The 23,257-nt window shown below is 40.9% G+C and overlaps 1 protein-coding gene across 2 annotated transcripts in view; it reads right to left on the bottom strand.

The window, feature by feature from the left end:
• The window catches only part of ZFYVE9 (zinc finger FYVE-type containing 9), a 49,106-nt gene that overhangs the window by 2,874 nt on the left and 22,975 nt on the right, over window positions 1–23,257 (bottom strand). For both annotated transcript variants that reach the window (XM_015870564.3, XM_015870563.3), the window contains exons 5-18: window positions 20,978–21,077; window positions 18,080–18,256; window positions 17,651–17,820; window positions 16,796–16,919; window positions 15,054–15,176; window positions 14,039–14,194; window positions 8,181–8,405; window positions 6,718–6,800; window positions 5,881–5,985; window positions 4,044–4,194; window positions 2,665–2,745; window positions 2,202–2,364; window positions 1,034–1,139; window positions 408–584 (exon numbers count right to left, since the gene is read on the bottom strand). In XM_015870564.3, coding sequence (XP_015726050.2) covers window positions 408–584; window positions 1,034–1,139; window positions 2,202–2,364; window positions 2,665–2,745; window positions 4,044–4,194; window positions 5,881–5,985; window positions 6,718–6,800; window positions 8,181–8,405; window positions 14,039–14,194; window positions 15,054–15,176; window positions 16,796–16,919; window positions 17,651–17,820; window positions 18,080–18,256; window positions 20,978–21,077 — 1,941 coding nt within the window. The remainder of the gene's footprint in view (window positions 1–407; window positions 585–1,033; window positions 1,140–2,201; window positions 2,365–2,664; window positions 2,746–4,043; window positions 4,195–5,880; window positions 5,986–6,717; window positions 6,801–8,180; window positions 8,406–14,038; window positions 14,195–15,053; window positions 15,177–16,795; window positions 16,920–17,650; window positions 17,821–18,079; window positions 18,257–20,977; window positions 21,078–23,257) is intronic.

Here is a 23,257-nt window from a genome sequence, read left to right as displayed (position 1 = left end):
TCATAAGCAAAGTGATCTTTTAAGAACAGCCATACTTGTAAACAATATTTTATGCTCACACCACAACACATTTATTCTACTCCCTTCTTCAGCTCCTGGTGGAAAGGCCCAGCTTACAGCATCTCTCAGCAGGTCTCTCTGGCCCACACCTCCAAGGGCTGCTCCAGGTTTGACTACAGAGCAGGAGCTGCTACAGGCTCACTGTTAATGATGGTTCATGCACTGGCTCTCCCATGGCAACAGACTGCCCCAAACATCACCTAACAGCAGTACCAGACAAGCATCCCAGTACTGGTGGTACTTCAGCCAACCAAATGGTTTGAGGCAGTGTATTCATTATATTCTTTAGGGCTTGGGGAAGCAACCAACCAGCACCAGCCATTAAGCTGGAACTGTTCAAGACTTACTTGATCTGAGTCGAGAGTAACGCGCAGACCAAGCTTAGTCATGCCGTCTTCTTTCAACAACTTCAGATGAGGACAGAGAGCCAAACAAAAGGCTTTTGCCACGTTTTCAGTCAGTCGGCTGTGATCAGCTGGGTCACTCAGCCCGCTGTGCTGCTCATCGTTCTCCAGGAAAAACACCTGAAGAATTAAGATACAGAACATGAAGTTAATTAAACGCCATTCAAAGCTTTTTTTGAAAGAAGGCCTCAAGAAAAGCTTCTTGAGGAACATCAGTAAAAGACCCTAGGGTCAAACTACCCCTCAAACAACAGATAACTATACAGAGGTTTTCCAAAGCCTTCTGGTTCCATCTAAAGCTTCTTTCCAGAAAGGCACCACCTATTGTACGCTGTTTGCTTTTAAACAGGTGCTCAGTGCAGAAAATCCACACTTTCACCCTGAGGAAGAAATGTGTATTGCTGTCACTAACCCTGCAGGTAGATCTGGGAATAGAAGAGTAGCACAGCAAGCTGTAGGAAGAATAGATTTGGTTCCTGCTGCTCCCTAATTTTGGTAATGGAGGGAGTGCAGGATGAAGAAAGACTGCTGGAGTTGCAGGCCCCAAATGCTCCATTTGCCTCACTTACCTCTGTCCATCGGATGACCTTTCCATTTGCCTTGTACTCTGAGCCATGAAATATCTTCACACTTGTTATAGACTCCATTGATTTGCCATCAATAGGGCTGACAACACTGCAGAAGTGGAGGGAGAAGGGTAAATTCCTACTTAGCGGGAAATATTAATAGAGGACATTGTAAAGGAAAAGTATCTCACAGATCAAAGGACAGGACAGTGCCCCTGGTACACCTAGACTTCAATAGAATTGCTGCAGGTTGTTTTCATAACTGCAACTTGAACCACTACAACAAAGCAACTTATCACATCAACTAAATGGGGCACAGACCAAAACCAGCCTCAGCAGGGAACTCCTTGAACAGAGGGTGCCAAAATAAGTGACCCTGTGTACAGCTGCAATGCTGATACTAAGCCTGGATGTTCATAATAAGGGAAGAGCCAAGAGGCACAGCAGTCCTGCTGTCTGCTGCAACCCCAACCCTCTGACATGTGGAGCTCAGGATGGAGCTTCCTGCAGGTTTCCAGCTTAGCTCTGCACCAGGATTGAACTCAGGTGTAAAAAGAGCAACAGGATGTGCTTCAAATGATTTGCTTTTTAGCCATTTGTAATGTTGGTGGAGGCCCGTGATACCTTAAAACACTGCTTATACACCACAGAATGTGTTCTGTAACATTTAATTACAGAACCTGAGACTGACACGGTGTCTGTACATACAGAAAGGCCATCCCTTTAGACGCTGATTCCTTACGAGGCTGTACCCATCATAACAGCATTTTTCCCCCTTAAGTACTTAAACTGCCGTGTACGCTTTTCTTTTGGCTTAACCATCGAAGCACAGCATTTACTGCTGGTGTTCAGCAGTTTCTCTTCCAGCACAACTTAATGCACACAAAGCAACAAGAGCATGAACTGACCATAACACGCAGGGATCAGCATTGAGTGCTGGAGAGATTCCAGTAACTGGTTGTGAGCAACGGGAAAATAATCCGCAGCACTGACAACTCTTAATTGATGCCCCAAAGCTCTGGTGTCTCAAGCTCCACTTTCATTACGTTTAATTGCATCTTATCACTCAAAGTAGAGGTATAAGCTTATAATTCACACTTAGTCCAGTCACCTTATAAAATCAAATCCATTCAAATTTTTAACAAATTCAGTCACATAATGTCTTGCTTACCCCTTATTGAAGTTTTTATCATCTTCTACCCACTGAATGTGAACGTGTTCCTGAGGATCTTCAGCATCTACTTTGCCACAGGTGATGGTGAAGTCTTTCATCTCTCTCAAGGCCTGCCTCAGAGAGTCCATGTTCTCTGCAGTTATCTGGACCATTACTCCATCTGGGGAACCAAGAAATCCTCATAAGCCAAAATAAATCACAATGAGCAGACAGTATAGAACAGAAAAACATCCTTCCTCTTGTAAGCAACACTGAAACATGTTGGAAATCCATTCTGACACTACACAAGCCCATTCCTGAACCCTCTGATCCCTAAAAGATGGAACAAAAAGCACAACGGGTGGGGTTTTTTCCTAAGTAAGATGAAGCTGAACCAGCAGCTTCATTCAAATGCTCAGGGCTTAGCTGAGCAGTGCTAAGGGGGAAGCAGCACATATGAAGCAAGCAGTTCAGTTCTTACCTTCTACTATACTGGATTTGGCAAGGTAGCCTGACGAGGATTTTAAAGCTCCACTGAACACAAAGAAGCTGGCACCAGTCACTGCAACAACAACCAGAGTGATTTAGTGAGGCTTTCATCAAGACAATGCCTCACACAACAATCAGGTACAACAGCTCCATCACCCAAAGAGGCGATTAACAGAAATCAGAACAAGTGCTGCTCAGTGCTTTACATGCTTGGACATAGAAAGGCAAATCATCCAGCCACCTTCTGGACAGCTGTTTTATCAGCCTAAATGCCGGTATTTCATCGCTCTCCCCAGTAATGCCTTTAAGTTTCAAAACTGTTAATTTAGGGTAACCAATTACATCACCCTAAAAGTTCTCACACAGGCAGCAAAAGACTGTGATCTGCTTATAGCTCACACTAACACCAACCAGTGGAAAAACAGCCAGCTCATTTAGAATAAAATTCTCTTAAAGGACCACCAAGCATCACAGAATACTCGCTGGAAGTCCCTCTATTCATCCCATGTGTAAAACAAACCACACCCAGATAAAACCAGCAGTCCTGAAGTGATGTCCCATGTCAGTACACTCAATGCATATGGGGATACTTGGAAAACAAAAGCTGGCCTGTATCTTGCTTCTTCTCATTTGGTGATAGTGTAAATGTCTCTGCCAGGTAAAGCCTGGAAATGAGATGATCTGACAGAGGCGAACACATCTTTGAAGCTACGTTATTTAAACACTGCTGCTGTTGTTTATTTCTGTTCACATCTCCCCCCTCCTACTAAACCCATCTTCCTCCTTTTGCACAGCCTACAGGGCAAGCACAGGCAACAACACTCCCACCTCTAGTCTCCAACAAGGCCAAAGACTGCTGTCATTTTTCATATACAGAAGTTGTGTAAGGCAGTCACAGCACTTCTGGAAATGTGCATGTCCCAAGCTGCACTGTGCAAACAGTATTACCACATTTACAAGGGAGCAAGCTGTAATATGCTTCATTTTGTGTCTGCTTGGTCTATGAAGCTGCCAGAATGCCTCTCAGACTAATTCAGAACAGCACTACTGACCTAGGAAGTGTGATGAGGGCTGCACACAGGACACAAACAGCAGCGTGCCCCTGGATGCCTTACTGTGCTGGGGGGGGTAAAGGCAGAGAGCAGCGCAACACGCTACTCTGCGTGTCCAAACCTAACTCACAAAGCTGCCCACTCAGGAAGGCCAACAGTCAGATGATTTTCTCTGAACTAGAGCAGAAACAGTGAAATACAGACAAGCCCAATCCTGACAGATTCACCAAGCAACGTGTGGCATCACTGTAAGAACAACAGCAAAACAGAAGTTATACAGAGAACCGTGATCCAATGGCCTCACGAGCCCCAGTCTCACCCTTCCTCGACTGATTGTGGATGCTGATGGCCTGCGTCTGGTAATTCCCATCATCATTCTGAACGCACACCAGATGCGAGTCTGCTTTCTCATTGAAGCACGCTCCCCCTGCTAGAACATGCTCGTTGGATTTGTTCATGGCTTTCATCATCTGCAAACAAAAAGGTTTATGCCATTCTTACCCTGTTTGTCAAGCAATACCATGTAAGGGTTATTCTTGGAACGGTTCATTCAGACAGTGAAAATTAAGAGTGCTTGCAGTCTCATGTCAGACAGACTCCAGTACTCAGAACCATAACCTGCACTTGAAAAGACAGTTCAGCTCTCATTTAATCTAGATGCTTTAGTGTCACCTCTCAAGTAATTAGGATAACTGGTAGGAAGGACAGATGACCTACAAAGTGGCTGTTTTATAAAACATCCAAGGGAAAAAAATATTAGTAAAATATTGGGAGGAAATATCTGGTTAGTTGACGCTACTAGAGCCAATGATCCCCATTTTGTTTCTGACGATGAGATTTTTTATCTGAAACAAACACTGAGGAGTCACCTGTCCTGGAACTTGTTTCAAAACTAAAAATGATGTATTTGATTTAAAGAAAAAAAGAGGGGAAAGAGGGTCGAGTGATTAAATTACACCTCAGAGAGAAGGAAAATGCTGACATCTCCTAAGAGCTCTCACAGTCCAATCCTCTGCTTCCTGTACCTGATAAGCAAGCACGCCCTGCACATCACATTTATCCTTTTAAGTCTAATATAATACCTTAATTAGAGTGTCAGAACATCAGCTGATGCTCGCTGTTGACAAACATGCACAGGTGTAATGTTTAGGGAGGAAACTTAATTAAGACTCTGCATCAGACAACAGTGTAGTTCATTATCTATTTATCATGGCATGTTCCAGAAACAAGAATTGAGCTCAACAGCACCTCTATGGAGCCCTGTAGTTGCCTTCAGCATGGGAAGAAACAACAGGACATGGCCACAGTATCTTCTAACAGGGCAACTTATTAACAGTGATACCCTCCCTGGAAGGATTTGCAACTGAGTATCACTAGAAGGCCTAGAAAAGTAAAATCATCTTGAAGAAAAGCTATAAATTTAACAGAGAAATGTCTATGAATATTGAATTTGTTAATTACAGTCTGAATTTTCCACATTTAATCCATGCATGAGATTTAGAACGAGTTCTTCATTTTCAAGACAGTTTGAGTGACGGTCTTTTCTAATGAAATACTGCTTTGCACAGAGAAAAAGGGAAGGTCTTGTGGCCTAATTCATCTTAATTCAAAGTACACTCGGATGAAAAATCTCTGCTATTTCAACCTTTCAGCTGAGTCGCAGGCAATAAGGTTACATAAATAACACTTTCTTCCTTTAAAAAGCCCGGCCCTTGCTTTACGCTGCAAAGAGAACCTGAGCACAATGCAGAACTGATCCAGAGCAACCTGTAAACATCAGGCACAGCTGTACAACACAGGAGTGGAAAGCTAATGAACTTTTACCTCCTAGTTCACCCCAAGTGTCAGGTTTGTCAACTCACCTGCTCAAGTCAAAATGGTGTTTGCAATCCTCTAATGCTTTCTATTCTTCACAATACTTAAAACTCAAATTAAAAAAGTGCAGAAATAGCCTTTCCTGTTTTATTAACACTAAACAGAACTGCATTCTTCCTGTGGAGCCATCAACGCTCGCTCTCAAAATAAGCATCATGAATGTACTGACTGATTTTGAGGCAGTTTTCCCCAGTGACAGTGATAAGAATAAAATTCCTTTAGACCCCAGATCTTTCAACCACAAAGAAACGGCAAACAAATACATTTCTTTTAAGCATTACCTCATTGTATCTGTTGCTGGGAATTTTGATGCTGGTTTTTCTGACTTCCATATCAACTACTAAACCTTGGACCACTGGCAGCGTGTACTGATAATTTCTGAAATCCTGGCAATTAAAACAAGTGTTTAGAAGTTATGCACGTTCCTCATCATTAACACAGCAGGTTTCGTAACTGTCCTAGTGACCAATCAGCTGCCTCATAACAATAACTGTAATCAGTAACTTGAAAAGCAGGGAGGGAGGGAAACATCACAGCTTGTAACCTACATAATCAAAGTACACCAATGAAAGAACATCATCACGTCTGTTACACACTGTTACTCCACTCATTTTCTTACATCAACATTAATATTCTCCAGCCTTGAACGCCATCACTGTGTATAAGAAAATTTGTTCTCCATGTTCTGTTACATTACTGGATATTTAGCTTTTCCAGCAATAACATGGAGTCACACATTAAAGAATTTTCAATACTGAAAATATCAGCAATGTTGGAAAAGCCAGCAAGTTCATTTCAGTTGAAGCTCTGTATAATCACAGCGCTGCAGATAAACACTGTGACAACCCAGCACCGCCGAGGAAGTGATCAAAGCAATTGCTGCACTTACGGCCAGATCCAACCATCCTCCATTGGCCAAGGTGGGGGTGTTGTTTTGGGAGCCTCTCCAGGTCACATGCTGTCACAGGCTGACAGCCAATACCAGAAGTGTCAGGCAATTCACCCAAATGCCCACCATTCATCTAGGCATAAGCAACTACTATGAGCAACAGGAGCCCAGTCCTGCTCACACTGACTGATGCACATCAATGGAACATGGAAACAGACTCAGCACTTACAGCAAGGAGGTTCATAATGGTGTGTCCGGTCTCTCCAAACAAAGGTTTACGAAATCTGACACTAAAAAGCGGGCATGGATAAACTAGGATAAGATAAAACAGAAAAAGTCATATTCAATTTATATACTGAGATTCTGAAAAAACAGACTCAAATGCAATCACCTCAAGATGCTTCTTGGAAATGGCTTCTCCCTTTTTTATGGTCATCCTGTCTCTCATCACTACAGCACACTAAAGCCTTCAGCTTGTTGCTGACATATGTGACATTCAAGTGACAACACTGAGATTATTTTATTTTCTGTTTCCATAACCTCATTAAAGCGTGGCAAATTCTCTATAGAAGTATGTAAAAGAGAATTAAAGGGATATTTACAGTATGACAACCATGTGAAATATCTGCATTCCTTGGCTGACTTAGCCATGCTTGTACAACATCCGATGCAATTCAATGTGCAGTGTATGGATGTGGCTCCATTACATTACGTTGCAGCAGAAGTGATAACTGAGCCTGAAATATGACTCACGCAGTCATACACAACATCAGTGGTTGCTAAACACAAACATGAAGGAAGTTTCCTAAACTATCCTCAAGCAACCACTCACCAAAGTGCCACACATCTGCACAGCTTCTAATGCAGTCACAAGGAGCTGCAAAATGCTCTACAGGTTCGATCATGATTTCCTTATGAACTACAGATCTGTACAATGAGGCATCTGGAAAGTACCACAACTCCTGCACAAGCACCGCACTGCTGACCTACTCAAATACAGCATCCTGATGCAACAAGAAGTGGGGTCATGCCAATTAAAGCAGCAGACAACCAGGACAGCGAACTCCTGGCCTGTCATGGTGGACAAACTTCCAGCAGCCTCCAGTGATCATCAATGTGTTGTGAAGACTTTATCCCGTTCTAGCTGTTAAGACTATTTAGCTGAAATGTTCTCTCCAGACTTGTTTTTATTAGTGGCAACACAAATTTCCAAACAAGCTGCCACATCAGCTGCCCTGTGCGTGTGTTCTCTGCATAATAAGCACAGGTTGTGTTGGTTTTTTTTTACAAAATTAAAGGCAAACACTCTTTTTCAGCTTGGAAAGAACATAACAGGACAAATGAGAGCCTTTGATGTAACTACACCAGCTAAATCAGACCTGTTCTGCACAGTTCTCCTTTTCAGGTCACCAAGTGAACGACAGTTGCTCAGAATTAGATCTGTTTCCACAAAAACTCAATCTATTACAGTTTGAAAAAGGCTGTAGGTCATAACAAGACCTCAGGGCTGCCGTGCTGTTACCTGGATGCAGTATGGGTATGGAACACCAGTGATGATAACTTTTACCTGCCTGCTGAAATTCACACTGCTTTGGCAGGTAGCAGTTCAGGGCTGGGTGTGTGTGTGTGCTCTAAACCAGAATACATTATCCTACAGGAATAATTGCAGCTAGAAGAACACACATTACTTACGTCTGTATTCAGCTCCAAGTCTCAGCATCAGCCGAATGGGGAACACTTTAGCCCAGGGCGTCTCCCATTTCTGAATGAGGATGCCAAACAAGTAGGGTGGGGTTGGGAGCACCAGGTCCTGCAGGGACTGATACGTAGCTGCAACGTACAAGAACCCTCCGTGTTCTTTGCTTCCCAGAAAGCTCTGGCTGAAAAAGGAGTGTCCCAGGTTGCCAACAACATTACCTATGAATTAAAAATGCTCGTTACATCACTAGATTGAGAGCTATATCAAGAATAAGAGTTCTACAGGATGGAGGAAAAAAAAAACACACAACTTTGCTTCATAAAGCATTATTGCCCATTAATCACACAAGAAACTATTTGCTGCACACAGAGGCCCAGGTTCCTTAGGGTAAAACGGTGAAATCTATTATGGAATAATGCACAGACTGAAGGAACCAAAGCCATGGCACCTCCCTGCTGGATCCAGCTCTGGTGGCAACAGAGTTGCTCACTATCACTGGCAGAAATACAGATTTGTAAGAAAACATGCACAAATACCATCATTTCTGCTCCAGACTGAGCCACGCTTGTAAATGTTAACAGGACAGTACATACAGTGTTAATGCCCTCACCTGCCTCTCCTTTTTCTCCTCCTTTTCAGCCATAAATGCATACAATTACATTGTAAAATATATGCAATGCCTACCAGTTTTCCAAGGAAAACAGCAATATCTTGGCACGTATTTTGTTTAAGAAAGGAGCATACATTCTATTTTGCAACCAACTGAGGTTGGTGTGATTCAGCAACATCTTCATGGCTCTTAAAAATGACTCAGTGAATTAAAATCAATTTAAAAAGAAATTAAAAAATGGGTGGAGGGTGGGGAAAGAACAGTGAAGTGCTTTGACCATTCCTGTCCTCTGCCTGTTTCATGAAGATCTGCCTGTTTCAACTAGTCTGAGAGGTGAAATGGAGGGGGTGATACATCCCAAGGACAGCTGAGGAGCAGAAGGGCAGTTCAGGACAGTATCGCTGCCTGCACCTTTCTGCTGGCACCACAGAAGTGCTCAGTGAAAGCCTGTTTGGTGCCTCCCAGACACTCAAGAGATTTCAGCTGCAGAAGCTGCTGCTGATTGAACCAAATTTTCAGAGCCAGCTGAGCTGAGGAGGTGCACGCACAGTGAGATGCTGGATGCCCGCGGGCTGTCCTTTCATTTAGGCAAACCACCAGAGAGTCTCTCTGTCATATGGAAGATCTGGGTCACTTTAAGAATTGCACATAAGAGTATTTATTTAATTAGTGTATTTTTATGTAAAACGCAACTGAGACAAGCACAGGGGAGAAGAACCACTAATTTTCACTCCAATTTTTCTTCTTTGATGCTCTTAAATTCCAAAAATGTTTATGCTGGAATGACCGAATAGATCTTAAAGTTTATTATAGCATCCAACGCAATGTTTAGCATCGTGGCAAAGAATCACAGTGTAATTCCAACAGCACGCAAATAACCAGAAGAGCTGATCACAATTCTCCATGGGAAGATGTGAATGTAAATAGTGCTGATTTGCTCTCAAAGAAAAACAAAAGTAAGCTGAGGGAGCGTGGTGTGGTTGATCATTTGATCACACTATTCCTAAGGAACTGCGTGGGCCCGGGGCTCCCGTCCAGACTTGTGGGCCTCTACAAAAACCCCAGGCTTTCCATGCATGTAGGCAGAGGGACTGCTAGGTAGGAGGTTCTGCTCCTTCCTCCCCTGCTTCATAATAGAGCATCTGTATTTAAGGCAGAGAAGGGAGAGGTGCTGTCCTGCTTCTTCAACATGCACACATCAGCAGTTTCTCCCTCTTAGACATGCTGAGACAGACACACAAACGCTGCATCTTGAGCAAAAAGACAGGTCACAGAAATGTAACTATGACATCCTCAGAAGAGAAAAATGATGATGAAGTTAAGCCTGCTTAAATTCTGTAACTCAGAACAGCCTAAAAACAGCACATTGACACGTGTAAATGCAACTAAATAAATCAGGCTTCAGCAGCACAGGCACCTCTTTGCCAGGGTCAGGCTCACTCCTGGCTTGCTGCTACCCCAAGTAGCTGAGTTTTAATTTGATGGATACACTCAGCCCAGAGCTGACACCATCAACATGGATTCCAAATTCCAAAACTCTGGCAGCGGTTACAACCTCTGCAATGCTCAGCCGTAATGTAAAGCAGTCATTCATTAATCTGAAAAACTAACACGATTAATAAAGCTACAGCAAATGTTGTCGGCTTCTGAGAAGTGCTGCCCCTGCCCATCTGCAAATGCATTTCTGTCAGCCTGTGCTGTGACACTGCAGCCTGCACAGTGACTACTCTGCTAATACCAGCAAGATGCTGCAGTTGGTACAAGTGCAACCTAATGTATCAACTCATGTTCACGAAAGATTTTCTCTGATCAAAAATAGCTTCTGGCACCTTTCTATCTCAAGTCGTTTGCTTTTGCAGTTCCCACCTACCCTCAGTAATTTCCTCTTCATTTATATTTCCTTTTTTTCCCTTCCCATATGTTCTTATCGAAACAGAAGCTACAGACCTGATAGTAAAATTAGTTGATGATGTTCTTGGTTCCAAACAACATGACCAGAATAATCAGTACTTAAAAGGAAATTATGAACAGGACAGTGACAGCCCTTCAAAATGGTCTGATAGCAACAGAACCAGAGGGAATGGGTTCAAACCAAAAACAGGGGAGACTGAAGTTAGATGTTAGGAGGGAATTCTTTATTCAAAGTGTGGGGAGGCACTGGCACAGACTGACCAGGCAAACTGCAGGTTCCCCATCCCTGGAGGTGTAGAAGCCCAGGTTGGGCTGCCTGCTCTGTGCGGTGCAACCCTGCTTGGGGCTGGAACTGGCTGGACTTTAAGGTCCCAATCCAAAGCATTCTGTGATTCCAGGAGAATACCATATACTTCATGACATGAGATATTGTCCAATGGGATGACAAAGCAGTCAGACATTTCTAGTTGTGACTGATGCCAAGTGCTGCAGCAGGGGACGACTACTTATTTTTTTCTGTGTCAGGAGATGGCGTTTCAATACTCACAGCAGTACTGAAGGCTTGAGATGCCTTAACAAGTTTTTCAGCTAAGAGCAATATGAAAAAACCCTCAGAGTGAAATCTGACTCTCCACTGTTCAGCACTTTGCTACCACAAACACAGCACTACCCATTATTCCTACCGAAACAAGTGTCTCACAGTATAAGCTCCAAGATGTTACAACAAGAGGACAAACTATTGTGATTAGGCAGTTTTGCTGCAAGTCACTATTCATGAGAACATGCAACAGCTTGCTCTGAGTAAAGCATGGGAAGAATCAAGGAAGTGCCCTTTTCACCCAGCAAATCCAAATGAAAAAGCCACCCTGGGCTTCTTCTACAAGTATTTCTACTCTGTCTGAGGGCTGTCTGCCATTCATGTCACATCTCTGAAGGCAGCTCCAAGTGAAGGCCCCACTGATAAGTTAACACATACTTACTTTTCTCAGTAAATTCCCATTCGCTTTTTATTTATGTGGACACAAAGCACTTAAACCTGTCATACTGCTACCTTAAATAAAGGGGAGCTATTACCAGTGTGACAAGGTCAAACCAGCCCACTGCACCGCCACACATTAGGAGCACACAACTGTATTTCAGAAGCTTGTACAGAAAGTGCAGCTGTCAGAAGAACCCTCAGAAAAAGCTACCCCTCCTCAAAAACATATTTAGTTTACAAAATATGACAACTTCCTTTCTAAAGAAGTAACTGTGAATAGAAAGTGAAGAGAAAGGTGCCTTCTCTTATATTAAATTCTAGCACATTACATCAGACAATTAAAACTATTTAGGAAGGACCATAAATCTGCACAATGCATCTAAAGCAGCTCTACAGAAAGCTTTTATTCCTTCCCCAGCTATATTGGGTTACCCTGTATATATCCTTAATCCCAAGCAGCTCTACAAATTCCTTTAAAACAAACAAGCTTTACCCACTGATGTGGCTTTACTTTCAGAAACAATCCATACTGTGTTTTAATTCCTTGCTTAAGTGCCTTCCTCCCAGCAGCTTGACAGTCCCTTCTGGGTTCAAGTACAATAGTTTATACCAGAAAAGGTAAAGAATAAAGGTATTCTTGTGTTCCTCTATTGCACTCAGTGTATGATGAAGCCACCTCAATGTTTTACCAAAAACTGTTGAGGTTAAATTCCTGATAGATACTCCGTACTGTTCAGTACTAACATCTCATCTCAGAGAAAGCACACTTGGAGGAGAAACAGCTGCATCCTTCTGACCTCATTCCACCATCACCAGTAACAGACAAGATCTGCCAAGTATCTAACACCATGCCAACATCCTGAGCATTCAAATATCCTATTCCAGCAGCAAGAAATGCAAAGCAGGACTCACCTGGGATCGATCTTGCCAGATGGGTTTTCTTCAAGAGCAAACAAGCACATAAACCAACACAAACCCAGTCAGCTTTACACAAAGGTCCACAAAGAGACACAGAAAATACAGGATTGTGGATTTAACTTAATCACACCACACACCTGTAGCAGATGCCGTTATTGAAATGAAAATTCAAAGTTCTGATTATACTGAGCATCTTTGTATTGAAAAATATCAGCATGTAATTTGGAAAGAACTTACTCCTACTGGCAACAGGTGCAATGTTAAGCTGGTCTCTGCTCACAGTACCCTTAAGACTTCTCAATGGATCTTATGTTTTAGTTACCAGCTTACTTAAATAAAACCAGGCTAAGTGGAAAAAAAGCAAACGTAAAACTATGCTTGGGATAAAACATCCACAACCATCAAGATGCCATTTGCTCTTCAAGCAGTTCCATATTTGCCTTTTCATTACAAAAGTGACAGTGGCATTCACCATTTCCCACCAAGGAGCTCAGGTGCTCAGGGTGGATCTGGCAGCTCCGTATTAATGTACCCAACTGCTTCAAAGCGCTCAAAGCATTTTCTAACCATCTCCCTCTGAATAACACCATCATTAGAAGATAAAGCACTGTCAATGGAGCAAGGTTTGGAAAGTTACTTGTTTCCAGTGTATGTTAAATCCATTATGCCATGCAATAACAGCACATTCTGAACCTGGTAACCTCTCTGGACAAGACGACCTCTGTTGAGTAAAGACATTTCAGGAGACAAAGAGCTTTCTCATTATTTTGTTAAAGCACTGGATTCTGTCACTGCACAGCACTTCACTTAACACGCAGAACCGTTCAGAAATGTACTGTCAGCATATGACCTAAATGTGATGCAATTTCACCTCTGGAAAACTAGTTTTATTTTTGCATCAGAGAAACCAAATAAAAGTTCTTCCTCCCCATGCAACAATTTTTGAATTATAAGGTGCAATCAACAGTTATGAGCAGAAGACTATTTACTCAGCACATATAAAACATATATGGGTTTACATCACACAACCTTGTGACTGAGACACTAAAATGCAAAATTCAGGGGAAATTTCTACAAGGTCCAAGTGGATATATAATAATAGAGGAACCAAACAGGGAGAGTCTTCCTCCTCTATTCCTGTAATAGCCAATGTAAAGCCTTAATAGGCCAAACTTCCCATGTGCTGGCTCCCAGAGGACAGCTGGGTGATCTTCAATGCAGTTCCCATGTCAGCAGCACCCCACTCACACTTTTGTTTGATAAGATGAACCTAACAGTGAATGCTACTAACCAATCATAAGTCAGATACCCCTATCAGCTTTGATCTTTATTTTTTATATTATCTCATACAAAACTAGACATTTTTCTAAGTGACAGAAATGAGTGTTTCTGATCCACTGAAATCATTTTTAAGAGCCAGACAGCATTCCTACCTGCTAAGGCATCCCGATAAAGTTGCACAAAATGGTTAAAGATATCCTTGGGTAAACACTTCTCATCAGGCAAACACTGCAGGAGAATGACTATCTCAGACTGTCCCACTGCATGCATTCCTTTTGTAGTGAAACACCAGCACTTCCTGTTCACATCTGCAAAATGTAAAAATATATCAGAAAAGAAAATCAAGATTTCACAAAATATGCCTAAATTTCACTACAGAAAAACCGTTCCAACATCAGTTTTACAGCATATTTGGTTATGATGTCTGTCACAGGAACAAATTAGCATCACATCCATACCAAAACCAGCTCAATAACGTGCAGTTTGCAACCAAGGAACAGCCAGAGTAGTACAACACCCAGTCAGATTTTTGAGATAAGCTCTCCAGAGCAGACTTTTAGCAGCTTCTGTGTCCAAATTCAAGGACAGGATGTAAATGGGAATAAAGGAAGTTGAGAAAAGACCAGGCTGTTTGCTGTGCACATTGTGATCCTGACAGCTAAACAAGTTTCAGAGAGCAATCTCTCTCTTGAGATGGATCACTGAATCACTGCTCTTCTGCTCTATGTGAACATTAATGACGACACAAGAATCAAAATTCATTTGTAGAAGATAGTAAGTTACTAGGAATAACATTTTTCCACTTAAATACAAGCATATAAATGTAATGTTCAAGAGATGCTTAAAGATTTATAGACAACTCAGGAAGAGCGAGCAATAGAATATTTCATCCTATCAAGTCAGAAAGGAGACACCTCACTACAAAACTGAGAATGGTGGTTCTATCAATCCAGTTTATGTTTTCAGGGGGAAAAAAAATCTTCATCAATGTTCAAAGCACTGGACAGAATCCTTATATAATTTGAATTAATGTGGTTAAGTACAAAGTTTTCATTCTGCGTACACTGGGCCTATCTCATCAAGTAAAAATGCTGCTGCTGCTACAATAACACATACAAATTTCCCCCCTATACCAAGCCTTATTAATTAAAAAAAGCATAGACTTACAATTTACAATCTTTACCATGGACAACAAATTAGCATTTAAAACAAATACAAGAGGGTCAGGGCCACCGTCCTCCAGCTGCTGCATGACAGAGATTTGAGAGGGTCTCTCTTCTACGGCATAATCTATAAGGAACAAGAGAACACACAGTGAAATCCTTCACTTACTCATAAAGTATATTAAACTCTGATAACTCTGATTCTGATGGGTTGTTTTTTGCTTTTTGATACTTATATATTATGATCTGACTGTTTTCAGTTTGAGTAACATTTACACACATCACCCCTGTGCATCCTTAAGTACGGTTTGTTTTATAAATCAGGTTTGGATTTTATTTTATTTTTTTTGTATCAGCTGGAGGAGAAAAGGGAAATCAAATGCAATTGTGCCATGGTGCCAAAGAAGACAGCAATTGTTATTTACGCCACAGCAAAGCACAGGAGCATCAGTCCTGGACTACAAGCACAACACGCAGTCTATCCCTACGTCACAGAACTCGTATTCTCAGTGCATTAGCTAATGGGAACATAACAATATATACCCATATAAAACAATGTTCTTCACAGACTGCAGACAATTTCACTTCACTGTAAAATGGATTCCAACTCAAAATTCCAAAGATGCCTGTAGTTTCTCTCTCCCATTAGACTGTTAAGACTAGTAAATTAAAATTTCTCTTCTGTGTGATTATAATCTTCTCTGTATTTAAATCAACAAAAAGCAGTTACAGAGAACTGTGTTACCTTTCTTTCTTGATAATTCTAACAGGAAAGGTAATATTTGTTTTATAATATAAAAATGATTTGGGAATGTTTTTTAATAGAAATAGAATACGGAAGGTAAAATACTGCAAAGAAAAAAATCCAGTACATGACAGTATATGAAACAAAATCAATTTAGCATACAAAACGCAATTTACATGAGGTCATCTTTATGGAAATTGAAAACCATATTGTCATTTCACTCTTCTTTGCAGAAGGAACTGAACAATCAGGTACCCACTTGAACAGCTGACACAGGATGGGACAGATTTGTTTGGAAATGAAATGCTGCTCACATTTTGGTTCTGGTAATATCCTACAGTCATGGGTCTCTTCTGGCTTAATGTTAGAAATGCACTACAGCAGCAAAATATTTAATAGGAATGCAGAAAAAAGAAATCAAAGATTAAGAAATAAATTTATCTCAGAAACATATTTTAAAGGATATCATGAATTAGACAGCAGAAAGCAGCAGTCAGCTAAACAAATATACATTCCACCTACATTTGGATGCTTCAGAATGGGGTGCCACAATTACTACAACTGTCAATGCAGGCCAAGATGGGCAATGGTGACATTGCATTCAGCACTCTGTGATGCCTCAGACAAGCAGATGCCACAAGAGAATTACAGATAAGGGAAGCATGAATATTCAGAAGGCTAATTAAAATGCATCTCTGTGCAAAATATTCCCAACAGCCCGATTAGTGAAGAAATGAACTCCAGTCCAGAAATATGGGCTAATTTTCTTTTTGCTTTGTGTTTTACTTATTATAATTTCATTGCAAAATGGGGTTCTTCTGCTTGCTAGTAGGGATCAATATTGCAAATGAGTGTCATGACATTTGGACAGAAGTACTTGCTGTGCATTTCTTCAAATGCTCTCCATATAGACAGCATCTTACTTTTAAAATAAATGTAGTAACAATTGAGTTAATTGCAACTGTTAAACATAAAAGCTTACTACCAGCTTATCCCCTCACCTCCTTTTACTCCAGTGGAGATAAGAATCGGAGGAAGCCCATCTTCAGGAATTAAATTCATTGCACTGCCAACAGGACTGCCAACCTGAGTTATACTTCCCGAGAATACAGAAGCATTATCAGTCTATAAGGAGCAAACAGTAAGAAAAGACAATTATTACAGGAGAGAATTAAGAGCTACCTAATGAGATTACCTATATCCAGGTGAAGGACTTTATGTCTGCTGCAGAAACAGAAGCACCAAGTAATCTGTCTCTTTAAAAACAGATTACAATGACAACTCTTATGTGTGAACTTTTATTAAAAAGCCTGCTCAGAGACTGCACCTCCCTCCTCCAGCACCACACATACCAATTTCCTTTGTAAAAGTACATACAAACATAGCCATGCCCATTTGAACTTGGTGAAAAGTCCCACTGCCGTTCACATGGGGCATGGCGCACTTAATATTGTTAGATCCCATCTGCATTTTCATGCATAAATCATTTTATGAGAAGTCTTACGCAAAACACTTTTCCATTCTGTGCTATGACAATTGATATAAACCCTTGCTGATAATGACTCAGCTTTTTTAAAACACACGTTACATAAATGTGCTTCATATGCAGCCTGTACAGCTCGAGCCTTGGGAAGGCACCTAGCACATAAACTCTGAGCAATCCTTTAAACACTCCATCTCATAAGATTTTAGGCCAAAATACACATTTGCTTCAGCACTCTGCAAGCACGGAATTAAGCAAGGACACTTGCTATATAACACACGAAGACAAGCTCCTGAAGTCACAGGAACTACTAACACATAGGACTAAATTAAGCCTGGTGTTTTGAATGGTTACTAGCATATTGTTTACTTACTTCTGCTGATAAAGCGTTGTTGGTTACGGGCTTTGCTGGATCGTGTGATACTGCTAAGGTTCCTGTAGAAGTTGTTCCAGCTACTGTCAGCTTTGATGCATCAGCAACCTCTCCATTGGGTAATATCCCATCTGCAAACCAAACACGTCTTTGTTCTCTTGGTTGAGCCACTAGAGAGAGAAAAAACAAAACAAAACAGTATTTAACATCTCACAGCAACTCTGACTCTCTATGGAAGCATCACATATAAACTAAACACTCATCTGCTGAGAATGGTTTACGTGTCCTTAAAAACCTTATGCCTCCAGCAAGGGCAGGAATCCCACACTGGCATTAGCTAGAAAACTCAGAGCAGATGAAGCGCAGATATTCTCAACAACTTCTTACTACAGCTAAACTGAAAGGGAAAAAGAACAGAAGTACTCTTACCTTCTGCTCCAGGATGCTTTAAAACTCCCACAGGTACCATAACAGTGGGAGGTGGAGAGCTCAGGGCGCCCGATGCCTGAGCCTGCTGCAAAGGAGGGATAGTAGAACAGTATTCAGCAGGATTGTTAGGGTTAGGACTCTGGCTTGAGGCACTCATCATGTTCTCCCAGGCTTGAGCTAAATCAAACAAAGAACAAGAAACGTGAGCAGAGGAAAGTACCTAAGACTCCCAAACACTGCATTAAGTTCTCAGCTACAGCAGCTCTGGACAGTGACACTTTACAATTTCTCTTCATTTAAAAGCTGAAGAGACCATAATTTAACAGTGAAACACACAGCATTAGGAGAAAGATCACTGATGCTATGCAATGACAGTATCAGTTTGTACAGAAATATCTTCTGAAAGCTTTAACAGTATACTTGAACTTGATGCTTAAGTTCTTCATGTCTCATTCTGCATTTCCAAATATATATTTCTATATATATTTATATTCCATATACTTATATCACATATGTATCTTCATCACACAGTATTCCATTAGACTTCAATGGACATTCCTCATTCCTACTTCAAATGTTTAATAAATCCACTGAGATGTCCTGTAGGTTATCATCTGTATATGACAAAAAAGCACCTTACACTTCTTTACATTCAAGGTCGACTATTTACAAATGAACTCACATTCTTCACTATTAAAAAAAACAACAACACCAAAAACAAACAACAAAAGAAACCCCATAAACTATCAATTTTGAAGGAATTACTCGAACCTTAATCTAACTGCCCAAACTATAATGCACCAAACTCCTATTAAAAACATCCATCACAGGGAAATATTTCCTCTGTCCAGAGACTAAGTAGACTAAACCTCCAAATTACAACTTCTTCATTTGCAAGGAAGACTTGTAGCTATGCAAGTTACCAGAAAATCCAAGTGTGTGTTTATAGCCTGTCCACATTAGTTACAAATAAATGCAACTCTCCAGCCTGGCATAAATATGACACTACCTGAATTCTCAAAGCAGCTTCTAAGTCTGAAAAAATTCACATACATCTTTGGGTTCCTTTGGCTATAGTTGTCATAAAGCCAATGTGAAGATAACAAGACTGGGGAAAAAAAAAGAGAAAAAGAAACGGAACACAAAGCCTTCTACTTCTTCCCATCAGTCTGCAAGACCAGCAGATTGAAATACTACCAATAGAAATGGTACTGACATTTGTGATGAAAGATTAATTATTTTTAACAGCAATTCTGTATGCATTTAGCAAGTGTCCTGAAAGAAGAGTTAAAAACGCACTGAAAACTTACTTCTCCAAGATCCCATAATTAGAAAATTTGTAACAGAGCAAAAGAGCATTTTTAAAGCCTTCTCTTATCTATCAATGTGCCAACACTGCATATCTACTAACTTGCATATCTACTAACTGAAAAGTACAACAACAGTGGCACTGGAAGCTTCTTAAGTACATAGTCTGCTCATAAGAAAGTGTCAGAAAAAAACCATCACAATCCTCCCTCAACATATTACTAAAATACAAAGAAGGAACTGAGCAACCAAATGAATTAATGGTTTTTAAATTGCAACTCCTATTGCCAAATCCAAAACTGTGCAAAGATGCTTATCCTGCTGCACTGAGAGGAAAAAAAAAGTCCTTATTGGAAAACAAACTGCAAGAAGACTGGAGAGATCAGACACCATCACACAATGGGGAAAATAATCAGTAACCAAAAGCAACACCACAAAGCAAGGCAGCGGGGATAGCAACACAGAGGTAACTGGGAGGCAGCACACCTAAGTAGCTCTCTCTCAACAATAAACCAAGCGCTGGTGTCACTCTTTGCTGCCATTAATGTGTTTCCATCCTGGCAACAGGACAGAAAGGCTTTTAAAAGGAAATCATTATAACATGATCAATTTTATTATGCCTTTTTACAAGAACACTTCTGGTTTCAACTGAAATATTTTCATATTCCTCCTTACCCCAGCTGAAAACAAATCCTACTCACCACTAAAAGGAGCCGGCTGTCTCATGCCAGGTGTTATGTACTCATTCTTGTACTCTCTGAAACGTGCTATTTTCTTCATTTCAAAATGTAACACTGTCTTTGCTGGGGCTCGCTCTTAACTTCTCAATAGCACTGCCTGCATTTCCTGTCCCTTTATACATTTGGCCTATAAGTTAGTAAGGTTCCCTGGGAATCTGCTTTTGAAGAAACTGGGCACACAGCCGTGCTGCTCACTTTTAAGAGTCCTCTCTTAAGAGCATAGGAACAGATGATTCCAGAGCACCAGAAGTCAAGTGAGCAGGCAGAAGGCCATATTGGCTGAGCACAGATATTTCTCTAGTGCTTAGACGGAAAATGAAAGCATACAGTCAACAGCAAGGCAGAAGCGTGCCCTGGCAGCCAATAGGGCCAAGTGTACCCAAGTGGGGTGTAGCAGGTCCAGCAGTGCCAGCTGGGGGAGGGAAGAGACTGTCCTGCTCTGATCTGCACCATGCACCTTCACCTCCACCACTGTGTGCAGCTTTGGCCACCTTCACATCAGGACATAAAGCCATCTGAGAGCATCCAAAGCGGGGCTACGAAGATGCTCAAGGGCCTGGAAGGTAAGATGTATGGAATGGCTGAGGTCAATCCCCCAGACAGCATCCACGAACGAGTTTTGGAACTCACAGCAACCTTTCTAGTTTTTGTCTTTTATTAATCATGTTTAGTTGAGGAATTCCCACTTTCCTCAGAGATTACAAGCTGATTTCTCAAGAGCCCTTGACTTACTAAACTTACCCATACAAATACACCTGGGTTGGTTTTTTCATTGTTGTTTTTTAAGTCATCACTGCAACTCAGCACAAAGCCAACAAAGCTGTGCATTTCAGATTCTCTCTCCACTTACCATTCATTAGTACTGAGTGGCAGATAACACACACTCTGGCTTCCTTTCGATCCATGTACAGCAGTTTGCACTTCAGGCTACAGCACGCTGCACAAAATACCTGCAACCCAAAAAGGAAAAAACTGAAGTGCTGTTCAAGACTATGCAATGAATTGATACAATCAGAGAACATTGGTAAAGCTCTGACATGCAAAATAAGGAGGCAAATTATCAGTATTTTCCCAATACAGCTACAGGGATTACTATCTGCCCAGCTTCCCTTCCTACCAATCCCAGTGAAGCAGCAGTACCTGCAGCACTGAAATGCATGTTGTACTGGTAGTTCATGGTGCTATTTTTTACAACACGTTTTGCACAGATGACAATGGCTTATTAAATTCCTACCACATTACAATCCCTCACTGATTTAACAACTTGAAAATGAACATCAGTCTTAAAGGCATGATTACTTTCTAGCATCAACTCTTTATAAATCCACCAGTTTTCTCTATGAGATTGCTGAGGCAGAGATTAATTCAAACAAATCATTATTTGCAGCAGGATGGTTCATCTATATCAGTAACTCTAACTATTGAATCTCTTCAGATGCATTCCTCAGACAAGTGAGTACTGATGTATGAGAAAGCATTAAGTGTCCAATGGATAAAATAACATATTTTAAAAACCTGAATGTCAGTGGTACTGCAGGAAAATATTGTTTCATTTATTAAGGACAAAAAAGAAAAGAAGAAAAAGCTCATATTTACTTAATTGCAGACACTACACCACCACAACACTTCAGAGAAATCATAACTGCATTTTACACATGCTGGCTGCTAAGAGGGACCCAATTCAAAATGCTTGGAGGCACAACTGTGTGCAGAGCTGCAGTTCATTACCAGCACATCTCACCTGAGCTGTACCCAGCAGTTCCCAAGTCCGGGGCAGGAAACAGTGCTGAGGCTTCCTCCAAACAACCAGATTCGTTTTGGAAACAAAACAGAAGCGTGCCTATACAAACACTTCCATGCAGGAATAAAACGCCACCTTTCCACAGACAATTAAAAAAACCTCACAAATGTACTTCTAAAACCTTTTCCTCTTTGTTAAAAGTTCTGAAGATTTTTACATCAAAGTTGAAAACACGGTTTCAACTGTCAGCAAAAAGATGACAAAAGAATTTTATGTTTTTCCTATTGCAGACGACTGTTGCATCTGCCAATGGAAAATACACAAATATAGAAGGCAAAATTTATGAATGTGTTCACCTACATTCTTCAGACTCCTAGTCTTAATTCAAAGCTGACTCTAAGCGTATTGCTTCTGATCATTCCCCTGGGATTGGTGTCTTCCATTCACTCTGCAATTATTCCCCTGATATTAAAAACAGAGGCAGACTTCCCAAGCACCACTCAACTATTTCTACATGCCACTTTCATTTCCAAATCATACAAACAAACACATTCACCTCTACCACACTTTGTCTTTTTCCTTCGTTGTGCTAAAGCTTCAGCTCAAAAATCTTTATTCCCATGACCAGAAACAAGAAATCGTCAAACATGAAGATTATCTTCCCAACTCTTCAATGGAGATTTAAGCATTTAATAGAAGCAGTGCAAGTGTTACTGTGATGCAGCAGTTTCTCACACCACAGGCTGTCAAACACAGCTTGCACTGCACTGGCTATCCTAAGCAGAGGGCAGAGCAAACAGCTGGGCATGTCTCAAGCCATGCCAGCTAGATTCAATAGAGCTTGCCTTTAAAAGCCTTTGGTATCTCTCCTCCCAAAAACATTGCAGGTCTTGAATGTTGTGAAGCAATCTGCATTAAGTGCTGGGGTAGTATTTGACTCACACCAATGCAAAGCATTAATAAATGAATGCTTTCTTTAGAGAAAATGTTAAAAAGCATTAAAAGAATCTTCACAGAATTATCTACAGCATTTTTTGAATGCACATGTGCAAACTTGGCCCAGCAATATTAGCTATCACAAGCTTCTAGAAACAAGCCCTTCTGAGGATTATTCTAAGAACACTCTGAGAATATTAAATACCAATACATATAATTTTCATCACTGAGAAATAATTTTGTCTACAGAGCAGAGAGACCTTTTATTTCATCTATTTCTTATGTATCATCCAAGGCAATGCTGGTTGTTCTTCTCAAGGTTTGTTGTGTTCCTCAAGTAGTTTAATTGGAGAAAGAAAAAAAAAAAGACACCACATATTCTGGCCTTAAACTATTGATGTTCTGCCCATTTCACATAAGGTTATTCTCAGTTTCTGCTTTCTCATTTGTGCA

Source organism: Coturnix japonica, chromosome 11 (genome assembly GCF_054131305.1).
Source record: "Coturnix japonica strain WE chromosome 11, WE-NBRP24, whole genome shotgun sequence".
NCBI lineage: Eukaryota > Metazoa > Chordata > Aves > Galliformes > Phasianidae > Coturnix > Coturnix japonica.
Note: the sequence above shows the minus strand (reverse complement) of the source record. Positions and strands in the feature narration are given on the sequence as shown.